General features: G+C 38.7%; 2 protein-coding genes across 5 annotated transcripts in view; both read right to left on the bottom strand.

The window, feature by feature from the left end:
* SH3GLB1 (SH3 domain containing GRB2 like, endophilin B1) overlaps window positions 1–9,916 on the bottom strand; it is a 34,167-nt gene extending 24,251 nt beyond the window's left edge. For 3 of the 4 annotated variants that reach the window (XM_065875496.1, XM_065875504.1, XM_065875513.1), the window contains exons 1-2: window positions 9,691–9,762; window positions 535–676 (exon numbers count right to left, since the gene is read on the bottom strand). In XM_065875496.1, the coding sequence (XP_065731568.1) occupies window positions 535–676; window positions 9,691–9,762 (214 nt within the window). Of the gene's footprint in view, window positions 1–534; window positions 677–9,690 lie in introns of all 4 variants that reach the window. The other variant, XM_065875518.1, reaches the window with a different exon arrangement.
* Window positions 9,797–17,311, bottom strand: part of LOC136131272 (calcium-activated chloride channel regulator 1-like) — an 81,094-nt gene continuing 73,579 nt past the window's right edge. Inside the window, 2 exon segments of the mRNA XM_065888118.1 lie at window positions 9,797–10,291; window positions 10,372–10,505. Of these exon segments, the coding sequence (XP_065744190.1) occupies window positions 9,797–10,291; window positions 10,372–10,505 (629 nt within the window).

Raw genomic sequence — 17,311 nt, 5'->3', positions numbered from 1 at the left:
GTGAGTTTCAATTAAAACAATTATTATGCACCTTATTTGCCACATTATTGACTTAGGTGATCTGAAAAGCTTTATGGTGTTGTCTGAAAATCAAACGGAATAATTTATGTAAAAATGTAAAACTTAACATAAACATAAATAGTTGGTAACTACTTAAGTTTCTATATAATTTGCCCTTAATTACTAGGGACAATTCTCCCCTGGATGAGAAAGGAAGATTAATTTATCTACACAGGCCTTCATAACTCTTAAAATTCAAACTCACTGCCTGAAATTGAGTTTTCAAGAGGATTCTACAGAGGCCTGAAAAATGTTACTTGTCAGTTTGTTAGAGGGTATACAATGACATGTTTATCACCCTCTTCTTCACCAAAAGCACACACACAAAATAATTATAGACCCCAAAGCCATAACCAAAAAATGTTTTCCAAGAGCCATTAAAACTTTTTTTAAAAAACATTAAAAAAAACCTATTAACAGTACTTTTTAATAAAATTAGTCAATAATGGAGACAAAAGGTAAAAAATTTCTTACTTGGATTTGGCTGCAATAACACTTCAGTTTGTTTCATTATTTTTTCTGTCCATATTTTGGTACATTCAGCTTTGCTAAGGAGGTTCTCTAAGTGAGCATCCAATTCTGTCTTCTCTGCCTGGCCAAGCTTTTCTTCTGTGAACTGTTATTGATTATACAGTTAAAAAAAAAAAGTTAAATATACCCCCAACACATTTTAGGAATCTGTATTAAAAAGAAAACTCAAATCCAAACAATCCCGGGCATACAAATAATTGTCTGTAAACTGTTGTATATGAATGCTCCTTTTTGCCCCTCTGGTAATTTATCCATACCTCTTTTGTGGCACTTAGGATAATCCTATTCCATAGTTAACACATATCCTTAGTTCTGCTGAAATGTATGGTGTGAATGCTATAGAAAATCTAGCATACTGTCCTATATATAAAGTATATAAATATTTCTTACATTATAAAGGTAGGATAACATAGTGGTAAGGAGTAAAAGTTTTGAGCCAGCTGGATCTGAATTCAAATCCTGACTGCACTGCTAACTGTGTGACCTGAGCAAGCTTTTGAATATTTTTTTCCTTAGGTATCTTCCATTGCAAAAGAGAGACAATACATATATTACGGTGTTTTAAGAATTAAGTAAGGGTATGTATGTAAATCACTTTGTTCAGTGCCTGATAATTATTATTTTGAATTTAAAAAGGGCTATTTATGTTTAATGTGGCTTTGTATCATTGGCACTTTAATCACACCTAGTGAGATAGGCTTTTATGGGATGTTCTGGGAAACCATCATTTAAGTTGTTTCTTCAAAATATGTTCCAGCAACTGATTTATGGACTAACTTTTGGAACATATCCTATTCATACTACTGAAGCATCTTTTAAAGATCATAAATGTAGTTAAATATACTCACAACATATCAGTTTTTATCATCCTTAGTGGTTTTTGAGGAAAGGCAGCATTGCCCATACAATAACAAAGAGGTAAAAGTATTTCTGTGTAGATTTTATAGACTTCTGGACACTTTTAATTAAATACTAGAAGCAATGACTCAGGCTGTTTATCATGCATAATTTTCCTCTAGAATATGTGGTTTCCCATCATAACACAGGTATATCACTAGCACTAATTCTATACTCATTAGTCATGACTTATTTCTGGATAACAAAATAGAATGTTCACCTTTAAAATATCTTCTGCAGCTCCATTTTTCTGAACTTTATTATCTGTTTCTTTCAGCATCCTTCTTGGTCTAATACTTTCAATTGATTATCAGTTAGCACTTATAGCTTTCAGAATGTTTTTCTTAGACTTCTGGTACACCCCCACTAAAGGTTTTATTCAAGGCCTAGAAATAGCTTCAATAGCTTTTGTAAAGCTTTAGGTCTTTTAAAGACTGGCCTGTAGCCAAACCCTGACCCAATGGGTGGAACTGAGAATAATAGTTCCAAAGCTATTGCCTAAGCCTGTAAACTTGCAGTGTACTGTAACCAAGGACAGGAGAGGCATTGGGAAAAAGATCAAAACTCTGACCCCAAGGTCAGCTGGATAACTATGCAATCTAATTCTTGAGAGAATGCTGATACTCTTTACAGATCCCTGAAGATTCTAAGCTGTAGACCTGCCAAAGGTATACATTAGAATTTTAGAGGTTCCAAGTCTAACCTCCCTTGGTTAAATAGATTATTTCCCAGATAATGCGAGTAGTTCACCCAAGTGAACATCATCTATAAAGGATGATCTACCAGTAGAGAAAAATTCTCCACTTAGCTCCTTAGTAAGCAAGTATATCTATTTTGTTTGTTCATTCCATTCATTCCTTCAACAAATATTTATTAAGCACCTACATATGTGCTAGGCATTATTCTAAGCATACGGATTTCAGAAGCCAAAAAACAGACAAGGTTTCTGCTCTAAGGAAGCTTACATATTAATGGAGAAGACAGACAACAAACAAGTAATTTGACAATAAGGATACAAAGATAAAAAGATGATGGAGAGAGGACCAACACAGATGGTCCTATTGTTTCTTGATCCAGTGACTGAATGATTAACTGAGTGAATTTATGGAACCCTTAAGTATGAGTGAGATAGTTTGATTATAGAAAGCCTGTTCAGAAAATAATTCTGTAGGAAGAACCACATGAGCAATTTATTTAAGTACCAGTAATAAATTCTGATGTTTACTTGCATTTTCTGAGAGTAAAAAACAATTGCTGTGCATTTTGTATCATGTACTCAGAAACATCTTGTTACACAGGTAAGAATCATAAATTTAGTGATGAAGAAATTGAGGCTCAGGATGGTTTAAAATTTTGCCCTAAGATGTCAGTGCTGGGATTCAATCTTGTATCTGTTTGAATCATAGTCTTATTATATACTATGTTATCCTTCCAGTAAAATATTTGCTGATTTCAAGCAATTAATATTTTCTATCACCATTACCTAAACACACCTTGTGCTTCTCTGTCCCTCTTTCTTTGTTCATAGCACTCTGATGAGCTGTATCCTATAGCCCACCTCTGCTTCCTACCTGATATTCAATCATCATCAAATTAAAGATAATAACTTCAATCCTATCTAAAATAAACAATAAAAGGGTGGGAGGGGACATAAGAACATTTCTAATGTTATATATTTAAGTTGAAATCATAAATTTAAATTTTATTATTTCAATGTGTAATTGTAAAAGATATATTTCCCATGATTTTATCACTATGGGGATTTAAAGATTTTTTCCATTGTTAATCACAAGGTATGATATATTAGGTTAACGAACTAGTACAACACTTAATACATAAATTTTCCTCTAAACTACAGAAATGATGAGTTATATCAACTAAATTAAGGAGAATTATTAATCAAAGATATTTGTGGAGAATACATACTTTTCTTCAACTGTATGTGAGATATATATTTAGCATATGACATGGTTCTTGCCCTCAAGGATTTTACGATCTTAACAATATTGCTTAAACACAAACATAAAATTATGATATCTTTGTCAGAAGAACAAAAGACTTATTCTTTCTTTAAAAAAAAAAGACCCCTTTCCTAATTGCCAAAAATTTTAAATTTTACCCTAAAAATTTTAGTTTTCAACATCTTTAAGTCCAAAATCATTACTGACTTTGTAGTCAATTAGTGCTGATAGTTGTTCATTATAAACTACATTTGATTTTAAGCATATATATATATATATATTTTTTTTTCTTTTTGCGGTACGCGGGCCTCTCACTGTTGTGGCCTCTCCGGTTGTGGAGCACAGGCTCCAGACGCGCAGGCTCAGCGGCCACGGCTCACGGGCCTAGCTGCTCCGCGGCATGTGGGATCTTCCCAGACCAGGGCACGAACCCGCGTCCCCTGCATCGGCAGGCAGACTCTCAACCACTGCGCCACCAGGTAAGCCCTTAAGCATGTATTTTAATGCATGTATAGCACTACCATTTAATAATTAAAAACTTCTGTGAAAACAAGCTACGATGAATGTCAGAATGCAAAAAAGTCATAGAAATCCAAACCCAATGTTCTCTAAAGTGTAATCTGATGTACTATTCTTTCATAATATTTCATTAGTAACCCAGTAAAATGACCTGAGAAAAGAAAGGTTAATCCACTCTTTATATATTTTCTCTAAACATTGCTTTAAGAAAAAGATTGTCTTTGAGTCAGCCACATTATGCCAGGCACTGCAATCCTTCCTTTACTACAGGATAGACATGCAGGCTACAGTATGAAATAAGAAGCCTGGATTCCATGCCCTGATTTACTAGAGAGAATAAAGGACTACAAGTAAAAAGTCTGTGTGATCAAAGACATCTATTTAATATAAACTCTAACCATCAATTCTTTGATTGGGTAAAGTAATAGTTTAAAAGTATTCTAAACTTCTTGGGGGCAAACGTATAACACAAACTCTGAATATATTAGTAAACTGTAAAGTAGATTCTCCTCAACTGGTTCTCAATTTTGGCTGCTCTTTGGAATTGGGGGAGCTTTCAAAAATACTGATGCTGAATCCAATTCCAAGGATTTTAATTTAACTGGACTGAGGTGCAGGCTGTAAAGATTCCTTGGGTAATTTTGAGTGTAGCTAAGACTGCGAACTACTGTTCTAAGCTCATACACAATTATTTTAATATCAGGTTAACAAAACGTGTTCTATCTAGCTGTTTACTAAATTAATGCCAACAGCACCAAAGGGTGTGAACACAGTTTTGGGTAACATTAAAGGTGAAGAGTTTTTACAGAATGAGAAAATGTATGGCCTTTGAATGAGATATATTTATTAGAATTTCAGAGACATGGTGAAGTTACTGCAATTTAAATTCTATAAAAGAAATGGAATTTCAGGAGGACCTGAGAGTGGAATTGCGTCCAGACAGGATCCGACAGGAGCTGGTGGAGGCCAGCATCATAATTCATCTTTACAACTCCAGCTTAGATACACTATTGTGCTTGTTAAATTAAATGGGAAATAAAGGCCAAACCTGCAACTAAAGTTTAAAGACCTCTTCCCCCCAAGAAAATAGCTGGTGTTCATGAAGTGCATAGTGTAACTTTAGTAGTCAGTTCAAAGAAAATGTTAGAAAATTAAAATGAACCCCCTTCCCTCAGTAATTTAATTTGAAAATATTTTTTTAGAGACTATATATCATTTTAACAATGGTGAGCAAAGTTTTGCTTCAATATCAATTCTGAATTAAAAATGCGCCCACTTGAAAGATTTATCAAATGAAGAACAGTAATTCACAAAATGGCTATTTACTACAAAGAATATTTAATTATGATAAATTGAGAGTAGATTATGAAGTCCTTGAGGGCAGCAACTGGCTCTCATTCATTTTTGTATCCTTCAATACCAAGCACCTAGGAGATACTCAATAAATATAGGTTCAATTAACGAGTCTGTTTCAGACTAGCGTTAATCAACTTCAAGGTCAGCAGATATAATGTTAGAAAAATACTAAAAAAATAATTATTTAACATGCTAAATGATTCAAAGAGTAAACTTTGCATACGGATACTACTTTCTTGGCTAAAATGACACAAAAATTAAAACAAAAACCAAACAGAAAACCATATTGGATATTGTGAGAGGGGAATAAGAAAGAGAGTTGGGGACTTCCCTGGTGCCACAGTGGTAGAGAATCCGCCTGCCAATGCAGGGGACATGGGTTCGAGCCCTGGTCCGTGAAGATCTCACGTGCCTTGTAGCAACTAAGCTGTGCGCCACAACTTCTGAGCCTGTGCTCTAGAGCCCACAGGCCACAACTACTGACGCCCACGTGCCGAGAGCCCGTGCTCCACTACAAGAGAAGCCACCGCAGTGAGAAGCCCGCACACTGCAAGGAAGAGTAGCTCCCACTCGCCGCAACTAGAGGAAGCCCACGCGCAGCGACGAAGACCCAAAACAGCCAAAAATAAATAAATAAATAATAAATTTATTAAAAGAGTTGATTCCTTTAGACATACAATCTTATTAATGATACGAAAGCCACAGAGTGACAGAATTTCAGAGTTCTAAGAGACCTTACATAATAATTCATTACAAGAAAAATGCCACATGATCATACAAAATTGAAAAATGACACAGGAATTGACATAGGAATTCACATCAAGATTCTGTGGTCTGAGATGGACTTGAAATTATATCTTGAGGTAAGGAAAGGCCACAGAAAGGGAGCAGAGAGCATTCAAGATGAGTTTAACTGTATGAACAAAAATCTAGAGTTAGAAAAGTACAAGATATTTTTGAAATTAAAAAAATAATTTGATAGGAATAAAGTATTTATATATGAGTAAGAGAAAAGACAAGGCTGGAAGGGAGTATTTAATTCTCAATTAAGGAATCTGGACTGAAAAGGTAGGATTTGAATGGTTTTTAAGACATTAATAAAGATAACAATTTATCAAGGATATATTACCTGATCCTTTTGTGTTCTACTGAAGGCATCACGGACAACAAAAACACCAAAATGGATTGTGAGGGAATGAATACTCCTATTCATTTATACATTTTACCTTAATATTCTTTTTAAAGTACCGAGGTATATAAACTGAGAGTGGAGTAATGGGACACATTTATACGATTTAGTAGTTTGATTTTACTTTTTTTTAAAACAGGGAACATGTTTAATTTTTAAGTAAAATGAAAAAATGTATAGCAGCTGTCTAACCAGAGTGGCCTATTCCTTAAGGTATAATTTGATTTGAATAGAATTATTTAGAAATATCAAAGCTAAATTCCATTCCTACTGTTTTTATTGCTTATAATGAGTAACTGGCATAGCTCTTACACTATTCTTAGCATGAAACTTGGCACTTTGGCACTATACTGATGTCAACTCAATTTAGAGTAGGAACTCAATTATCGACTAAATACAGAAATGAGAAAGTGGTGTTCTGTTGAAAATTGCCACACAGCATTCCAAATTTCACATTACATTTTGGAACCATCCTTTTTTTCCTTACATATTTTATTTTAAAGAATTGTGGGGACTTCCCTGGTGCCACAGTGGTTAAGAATCTGCCTGTCAATGCAGGGGACATGAGTTCAAGCCTTGGTCTGGGAAGATCCCACATGCTGCGGAGCAATTAAGCCTGTGCGCCACATCTACTGCCTGTGAGCCACAACTACGGAGCCCGCGTGCCACAACTACTGAAGCCTGCACGCCTAGAGTCCATGCTCTGCAACAAGAGAAGCCACCGCAATGAGAAGCCCCTGCTTGCCGCAACTAGAGAAAGCCCGGGCGCAGCAACGAAGACCCAATGCAGCCAAAAATAAAATAAAACAAACTTATTAAAAAATTGTGGAAAATGTCAAACATAAACAAAAGTATAATAGTATAATAAAACCTCATGAACCCATAACCCAGCATCGGCAAGTATCAACCTTCTGCCAATGTTGTTTCAACTACCCATCTTTATTTCTTCTAAAATATTTTAAAGCAATTCTCAGACATGATATAGTTTATACATAAATATTTCAAAATGTACCTCTAACAGATACAGATGTAATATAAAAAGTCACATTAAAGAGCCTGTTCATCCTGAAATTTTTCCCTTCTTAGTAAATGGCTCAAGCCAAAACCTCACAGTCATCCTTGACTCATCTTTCTCTCATACTCCAGAGCCAATATGACATGGAATACTGGTTAGATTCTGAACCTCCCCTGCTATGCTATCATTATTTAAGTCATAACATCTTTTGCCTGTCCTATGGCCACAGCTCCCTAACTGGTCTCCCTAGCACCCCTGTAACCTCAGATTCTGCACTTGTTGCCTCTGCCTGAAATGCTTTCCCTCCAAAAACAAAATGGGAACCGTCACTTCCTTGAGGTCTTTTCAAATTTGATCCTATTAGAAAGGCTTGCCCTTACCATCATGTCTATACAACATGGCAACAACCATCACCCCTGCCCTTAACCTATCCCCTTTGGCCGTCTTCTCCATCACCACCTGATGTATTTACTATTTTGTCTTATCCTGTTAGATTGTAAGCTTCAGGAGGGCACTGTGTTGATTTTATTCACTTTTGTATCACTTTGTATCACTAGTGTCCAAAATTGTAGTGACACACAGACATGGAGTAGGCACTTAAGTATTTAAGACTGAAAATTATTTGATAACTAACAGATTATAATTTTAAAACTTCTTCCTAGAGAATTTGAAACAATAATTGAAATTCATTTGGGAAGTACATCTTGAGAGCTCTGTCTCAAGATTTTTTAAATCAAGTCTATCAATTATTTAAATCAATTTGTAATATATGTGTCCTATTTAAGCAGTGCAGATTATGCACCTTGAAAACATATCTAGATGTTTGTATGTATGTATGTATTTATTTTTATTTATTTACTTATGGCCCCGCGGCGTGGCATGCGGGATCTTAGTTCCCCCACCAGGGATCTAACCCCTGCAGTGCAAGCCAGGAGTCTTAACCACTGGACCACCAGGTAATTCCCTCTAGCTGTATTTAAAAGAGTGGCACTACTTAGTGTCAAATCTGCATTCAGCATCTAGAATCACATGGAATCAGCACCAAAATAACACCAAAGCTCACGATATAGGCAGCCATTATCTTGCTCTAGTTCTATGATTCTTTGCCAAAAATAGTGCAATGTAAGATCAATCAACTATGCCAATAAAACCGGGGTAAAGGAGATAAGGAAAGCAGTGATGCAATACAAATGATTTATTTCAGTATCAATTTGGTATGTTATATTAGAAAACTATTTTTGTTTTCTCTTTACAAAAGAGAATGTTGTTGCTACTATGTCTATGTCATCAACTTAAACACCAGACTGTTTACAACCCATGTTGTGGTGAAATTTACATCTGTTCGTAGATTTAACTGAGTTGGCATAATGTGGGTGATGACTGTAGAAAACTGTCCAAGTTCCCTAGCACTGACACTTCCTTGATTTCTGAATACCGCGAGACGGTCAACTTTTCCCCTTAAAGTGTATTTGAAAAATATCCCTGTGACTATAAGCACAACATGAATCTTCCCTTTCTCTCGCACTGCCCTACTGTCAGTGCTTCCCATTTCGAAAACCCCCTAACTCAGTGGCCCTGGCAAAGTCTGGACGCCAACTGGGGATCTCCATTTCTCCCGCGGACTGCCAAGCCCAGGGACCGGACGGGGTGAGAGAGGACTGCAGGGAACTGTGCTGGCAGCTCTCTGGGTTGAGGGGCAAGGAAAGGAAACTTCCTTCTTGGACTCGGCGAGGAGAGTGAGAAAGACGAAATGAAAGGGTGGGGGTGGTTCAAGAACGGTCTCTGTTACGCCGCGGACTCGCAAGGCCTCCGCCAGCCCCGGGAGGGAGGTCACACGAGCACCGGCGTCGTGAGGTCAGAAAGGCGGGTGGTGCTGTGCCTCGGCCCGAAGCCAAAATCAAGGCGACCTCCAGAGGAGGGAAGAAGCTCCGGGCCCCGTCCCCACTCCGCCTCGCTTCCCCGGGAGCGGCGGCTGGGCAGGAGCGGGGAGGAAAACGGCCGCCGGGCCCAGAAGGGCACCAGGCCGCGCCCATCACCCGGGCCTCCGGCCGCAGCAGGCCCGCCGGGCGGTCGGCGAACCCCGGTGCGGAGGGCGCGGCCGCCTCGGGCGAACCCTCCCTGGCCCCTTCGGGAGTCGCCACTCCTTCTTCCCGCCGCGGTACCTGAACTGCACGACTGAGGAAGGTGCCCGCGTCGGCCGCCAGCTTCTTCACGTTGAAGTCCATGATGTTCATCCTGGGAGGAAGCCGGGCGGAGCTGCCGGCTGACCTAGCGGGGAGGCTGAGGCGCCGCGGCCGGGCTGGGGCGCCGGGCGAGTGGCGGGGTCAGACGTGGTAGGTGGAGGGAGGCGGCGCCAGTCCCGCCGCCGCAGCTGTCGTTTCCGTGAAGGGGGAGAGAGAGGGTGGGGCGAGGGGACAGAACTAGCGCCTCGGAGCCGGCCGCGCGCCCAGGCGGCGGCGGCGGCGGCCGAGACACAGGGCCTGTCCTGCCGGGAGTGCTGCCACTAACGTCGGCAGGGGCCGCGGTGGTCCTGCAGAGGACTACCGGGCAACCCGGCCGTGAAAGTCCGGGTCCCGAACGGAGAAAAAGAGCGCGGGCCGCGGGGCGGAGCCTTTGTAGAGGTTCTCGCGGGAACAGCGACCCCTTCAGGATCGCCGCGGGGCGCGCCGGGAGCTTGGCCAGTTCCGCCTCGGGGAGGGTCGTGTTCGTTGTCAGGTGCGCGCCGCTGGGCGGCTGAGGCGCTGCGTGTTTGCAATTAAGCCCCTGAGAACCAAGAGCAGAGACAACCCAAATACCCCCTTTTTGTTTTAAGTGAAAATGTGGAAGTTGTAGCATAAAGTTACAGTATCTGTGAAATTAGAACCACCAGCTAGCTCCCTGTCATCTTGTAGCACCCGCGCCCCGCTGGTCCCTGACGCCTGGATGGCACTTGGCGAACGTTTGCAGTATAGGGTCGAATTTAATGTCCCCACCGAGCCTGCTGTTCATTCATTCAGCATTATTGAGTATCTGTCGTGTACCAGGATTGAATCGTGCTGGAGATACCGCGCTGAACAAGACTGTCCCTGCCCTCAGGAAGCTCTCAGTTCGGTTACTTGACAACCTTCAGAGACACCCCCTTCCCCCTGCTCCAGTTTTGTTTCTATTTGCTGCCACAAGGATTTTGTGACTGCCTAATGTGCTGGATTACAAGATCAACACTAGGTGCATACTTGGTGCGAAATACGGTGCCCAGGACACCAAGTGCTGGGTGGAGAACGTATAAGATGGTGAGTGAGATAGAATAACCCTTAACTATTCAGCGAGGCGAATTTTAATAACTAATGAGAATATGATGTGAAATCTGTTCAAAACCCGGTAATTCCAAATGGCTTCTAAAGCAGTCTTCAGGATACAGCCTATGCTTGAACTAATTTAAAACAGGTGCAAGAACGGAGGGAGAGACATTAGTATTTCAAGAGTAAAAAAAAAGCTCTGTCTTTTCTGTCTCTGTGCCTTTGTGTTACCATAGGACTGGAAAAATGCAGGCCCGGCAGGCAATGAAATGAGCTCACATTCATGCTTCAGTGTTGTACTGAAGCAGCGGTCACAGCAGTAGGAGCTATGTTAAAGGCACAAAGATTAGTTCCTAAGGGTATTATAAGGAACAGCAGATAACATAAATATTTGTGTTCTTTGTGGTGGTGACAGAAGCAACCATTTCTTTCTAAGGTAACTACGAAAGAAAGAGTCGACTCCATCTTTCTTCTCATTTTTCCAGAAATATGGAAAAGGAAATATGTAATCAGTAATTTGTTCTTTACTGTCCATTTTAGATTTTTATGTGGAAAACATTTTATCTCCAGATGTCTGTCTTCACAAGTATATTTGTCATAATCTATGTCTGTTTCTACAAAAGGAACACAACAGCGCCTTCACCATTAGAGGAAAAAACTCTGGATCCTCTTCCTCAAACTTGTACATCTGATTTGAAAAAACATCTTCACTTGTTCCTGTTGAGCCCTCTATAGCTATAATACTGATTCTTTTGTTTCACTGACAAATTCATAAGACTAGTGTGTTGTCTCTATTTCCTTACCATCTTAGAATTTCCTGCCTAGTTTCATGCAGTTGATTTCCACTTCTGTAACTATACCTAAACAGCATTCCTGAGGTTGCCAGTTATCTTCCTGATAAATCAAACAGCCTTTTCTCACACTTCCACAGTGACTCTACCCAGCTCCTTCCCACAACACACCTCTTTCCAGGGCCTTATTGTTTCCTGGTTTCCCTGCTACCTCCTGGACTTTCTCACTCTATTTTGCTGGCACTTCTGATGACTTTACTGTAAGTATTCCTTAAAGCTCAATGTTTAGTACTTATTTATTGTTGTTGTTTTCTTTGATTAGTTTCTTAATTGAAACTTCAGTTATACTACTTCATTCTTTCATTCATTCATTTAGTAAATATTTTTTGAACATCTGTGTGCCACATGGCATTGTTCTTATGACTGGGAATATAGCAGGCAACAAGACAGACAGCGCTTGCTCTCATGGGAGTTTATAACTAATCCCGTAAAACAGAAGTTGAATAAGTAGTCATAAGTATGATAAAATGCCTAGGGGAGTCCAGAGTGCTCTTAAATGTTCACCTCCAGCCTGTACCTAGTAACCTGAATTTTAATTTGGAGGCTTGGTCTTTCTGTAAGTGTTCCAGATCACCTTTTAAGGCTTTCTTTTTCTGTCCGCCGTACTAACTTCTTATTCCAATAGTTCAAGGTATTAGGAAAGCAGTCTTTTAAAGTTCATATAAAGTGCTGAATATCTGAAATTATCCCCAAAGTTTTTAGCTTAAAAAATAAACAAAATTTTTATAAAAATGGCATTTTAGGTAGTATATATTTTAATGTTTTTTTTTTGTAGTGGCTAACAAAGTGTTCATTACCTTATGTTTAGACCAATGACATCGAAAGTGGAGGTATGTAAACTTCATGGGTGTGCAAGATGATGCACTGGGGCACATAAAGATATATTAGAAGTTTGGCTTGCATTTACTTTTATCTAATAAATAGAAAAATTTGTTTCATTAATTTTTTAAAAATACGGATTGACACTGGTCTCCCCACCTTGTGTTTATCAGATAGACACACATCACAAACAAACAGTAAATGAAGTATCCTAAGGGAAGAGTTGGAATTCCACAACTTGGAAGAGTTGAAATTAGTACTTTACTTTGATTATGTGCTTCAGCATATGGTTACATAATACGTTGTGACTGGTTCCATGTCTTTGCAGATTATATTATCTATCTAGCTTTAACTGAATAAAACTTCACAGTAATGGACAGGTAGCCTAAAGAGTTTTCCCCAAATTAATCATAATTAAAAGTGTTGATACAAGCATAAGCAAACAAGAAATGCCAGAATCAATACTTCTACTTGCTGCATTTATCAGGAAGATTGTTGAAATATGGATTAAAAGATGATAATACTTGGTTCCAGCTTTCAGGGAACTCAGAATCTAGTAGGGGAAACAAACTTGTAAAGCAGTGTGCGAACAGTACCTGTAAAAGCTTGTTTAAGATTGGGCAAGGGTGAGAAAGTGTAGAGGAGGTGGGTATTAAGTTACCAGAATAGGGGAGGTGATAATTAGGACTTCTTGAGCTTTTTTTTTTTAAACATCTTTATTGGAGTATAATTACTTTACAATGGTGTGTTAGTTTCTGCTTTATAACAAAGTGAATCAGTTATACATATACATATGTCCCATATCTCTTCCCTCTTGCATCTCCCTCCCTCCCACCCTCCCTATCCCACCCCTCTAGGTGGTCACAAAGCACCGAGCTGATCTCCCTGTCTTAAGCTGGCTTTTGATGGAGTTCATCTGGCAGATTGAGGCATGAGGGTGGGGAGAGATGATCACACTTTCAACTTAGAAATATCAGGTTTTGGGCAGTGTGGATAATGGGTTGGAGAGGGGCAAAGACAGGTAGCAAGAGTGATTAGGTATCTATTGCCATACTCACCCTGTACTCTGCTATCTTTAAATCTTGGATTTGGAAACTTAGTTTTGACCAAAATTCCCCCTCCTTTGATCTCTGACTTCTTTACTCATTTGAGTGTGTTTTCATCATCATCAAGGCCTGCAATCCCATGCCTTGTTTTTATATGTCCTATTTTTAACTTTCACCAGCACTCTCAGTTCCCTTTATCCTTCTGACCTATCAGTCTACCTTCCTGGTTGAATGTTTTCTCTGTGCGTACTCTCAAACTGCCAAGCATCATTAGGGAGAGTTGTACAAACTTGTAGATGGATGCTTGTACCAATGCATGATTGCTAACTTCCACTGAACCTTTACAACTACCTAAAATGCTTCTGCTTCTTCCTAATTAACTCTTTTTCACACACTCTGCAGAGCCTACTGCAAAATTTTGCCACTCTCCTAAGATGCCTGCCTTATTCTCATATACTCTTATTTTTAGCCTTTGATACTTTTTCTCTGCAGAGAAACTATGAATCATCAAGCTATATGGAGGGAGCTCCTTCAATAAAATTCTCTTATTTCTACCTCTTATCCTTCTCCACACTCCTCCCCCAAATACTGCCAAATATTTCAAAGGAAGTGTCCTAGGTGTTCTCTTCTGATTTGAGCTACTGCTTTCTTAATCTTGGCTGCATATTGGCATCACCTGGAGAGTTTAAGCATCCACTGATGCCTAGATCACAACCCCAGAGCATGGACCGGGCATTGGGGTGCTCAGAAGTTCCCACAGGTGATTCTAATCTGTGGCCAAGGTTGAGAATGTAAGTATTATCCTCTGAGAACTTGGTCTGCCAGTCTCTATCCTCTGCCTACAGATACATTACGTTTCTCATCTTCTGGGCAGCAACCATTTCTTGTTCATTTTTATATTTTTATGGTCTACGTTCCTGGCAACATAGTGGATTCTCAAATACTCTTGTTAAATGAATAAAGTAATCAAATAAAGCTGCATACAGTTCTTTTGTGACTCCTCCTCCCCAACCTAAATTTCCAACTACAGATTTCCAGTGCTAAGCCTGTTGTAGTTTACTCTTTCTGAAAGTTACTTTTCTTTTTGGGTTTCCTATAACTTTGAGTTGAATTATATGCACCAAGTCACCTAAGCTAGAAATCTGATCCCCTTTGATTATTTCCTCTTATTTCCCATGTCTCATTGATCGAGTCCTGGCAATTTTTTTCCTCTGAACTGTTTCTTGTCTTTATCCTCTTTTTTAAAAAATTGAGGTATAATTGACATTTAACATTATATTAGTTTTAAGTGTACGATGTAAAGATTTGCTGTTTGTATACATGTGAAATGATCACCATGATTATTCTAGTTAACATTAGTCACCTTATGTAGTTAAAAAAATTTTTTTTCTTGTGATGAGAACTTCTAAGATCTACTCTCTTAGCAACTTTCAAATATTGAATACAGCATTAGTAACTATAGTCACCAGACTGTATATTACATCCCCAGGACATGTTTATTTTATCACTGAAGGTTTATATATTTTGACTCCCGTCACCTATTTCTTCTTGTCTCTTTCCCCCTCTGGCAACCACCAATCAGTTCTTTGTATCTATGAGCTAGTTTCTTTTGTTTTTATTTCTGTTTAGATTCCATATATAAGTGAGATCATATACTATTTGTCTTTGTCTGACTTACTTCACTTAGCATAATACCCTCATGATCCATCCATGTTGTTGGAAATGGCAAGATTTCATTCTTTTTATGGCTACATAATAGTCCATTGTGTATATATACCACATTTTCTTTATCCTTTCATCCATTTGATGGACACTTAGGTGGTTTCTATATCTTGGCTATGGTAAATAATGCTGTAATGAACATGGGGGTGCAGATATCTTTTTGAGTTAGTGTTTTTCTTTTCTTCAGATAAATACTGAGAGGTGGAATTGCTAGGTCATATGGTAATTCTATTTTTATGTTTTTGAGGAATCGCCTTACTGCTTTCCATAGTGACTGCACCAATTTACATTCCTACTAACAGTGCATGTCCCTTTTTTCCACGTCCTCACCAATACCTGCTATTTGTTGTCTTTTTGACAATAGCCATTCTGACATGTGTGAGGTAATATTTCACTGTGATTTTGATTTGAATTTCCCTGATGATTAGTGATGCTGAGCATCTTTTCATGTACCTGATGGCCATCTTTATGTCTTCTTTGGAAAAATGTCTATTCAGATCTTCAGCCCATTTAAAAAATTGGATTTTCTTTTTTTTTGCTGTTGAGTAGTATGAATTCTTTATATATTTCAGATATTACCCCCTCATCAGATATATTACATGAAAGTATTTTCTCCCACTCAGTAGGTTGCCTTTTCACGTTGTTGGTGTGGTGGTTTCCTTTGCTGTGCAAATGATTTTTCGTTTTATGTAGTTCCACTTGTTTATTTTTGCTTTTGTTGCTTTTGCTTTTGGTGTCAGATTAAAAAAAAAAATCTCTGGGTATATGCCCAGTAGTGGGACTGCTGGGTCGTATGGTAGTTCTATTTTTAGTTTTTTATGGAACCTCCATACTGTTCTCCATAGTGGCTATATCAGTTTACATTCCCACCAACAGTGCAAGAGGGTTCCCTTTTCTCCACACCCTCTCCAGCATTTATTGTTTGTAGATTTTTTGATGATTCAAAGAGTCATGTACCACAATGTTCATTGAAGCTCTATTTACAATAGCCAGGATATGGAAGCAACCTAAGTGTCCATTGACAGATGAATGGATAAAGAAGATGTGACACATATATACAATGGAATATTACTCAGCCATAAAAAGAAATGAAATTGAGTTATCTGTAGTGAGGTGGATGGACCTAGAGACTGGTAGTGAGGTGGATGGACCTAGAGACTGTCATAGAATGAAGTAAGTCAGAAAGAGAAAAACAAATACTGTATGCTACACACATATATGGAATCTAAAAAAAAGAAGATTCTGGAGAACCTAGGGGCAAGACAGGAGTAAAGACGCAGATGTAGAGAATGGACTTGAGGACATGGGGAGGGGAAAGGGTAAGCTGGGATGAAGTGAGAGAGTGGCATGGACATATATACACTACCAAATGTAAAATAGATAGATAGTGGGAAGCAGCCGCATAGCACAGGGAGATCAGCTCAGTGCTTTGTGTCCACCTAGAGGGGTGGGATAGGAAGGGTGGGAGGGAGACACAAGAGGGAGGAGATACGGGGATATATGTATATGTACAGCTGATTATAAAGCAGAAACTAGCACACCATTGTAAAGCAATTATACTCCAATAAAGATGTTAAAAAATAACTTTTAAAAAATTAAAAAATCTCCAAGACTTACCTCAAAGAACTTACCACCTATGTGTTCTTGTTGGAGTTTTATGATTTCAGGCCTTATGTTCAAGTCTTTAATCGATTTTGAGTAAATTTTTGTATGTAGTATAAGATAATGGTCCAATTTCATTCTTTTGCATGTGACTGTCCAATTTTCCCATTACCATTTATTGAAAGAGACCATCTTTTCTCCATTGTATATTCTTGCTTCCTTTGTCATAAATTGACCATATAAATGTAGATTTATTTCTGGGTGGTCTGTTCTGTTTTATTGATCTATGTGTCTGTTTTTATGCCAATACTACACTTAAAAAATTATTTTAGCCCTGTAATATAGTTTCAAATCAGAGAGCATGATGCCTCTAGCTTTGTTCTTCTTTCTCAAGATTGCTTTGGCTGTTCAGGGTCTTTTATGGTTCCATACAAATTTTAGGATTGTTTGTTTTATTTATGTGAAAAA

This window comes from Phocoena phocoena, chromosome 1 (assembly GCF_963924675.1).
Source record: "Phocoena phocoena chromosome 1, mPhoPho1.1, whole genome shotgun sequence".
Taxonomy (NCBI): domain Eukaryota; kingdom Metazoa; phylum Chordata; class Mammalia; order Artiodactyla; family Phocoenidae; genus Phocoena; species Phocoena phocoena.
This window is presented reverse-complemented; position numbering and strand designations above follow the sequence as displayed.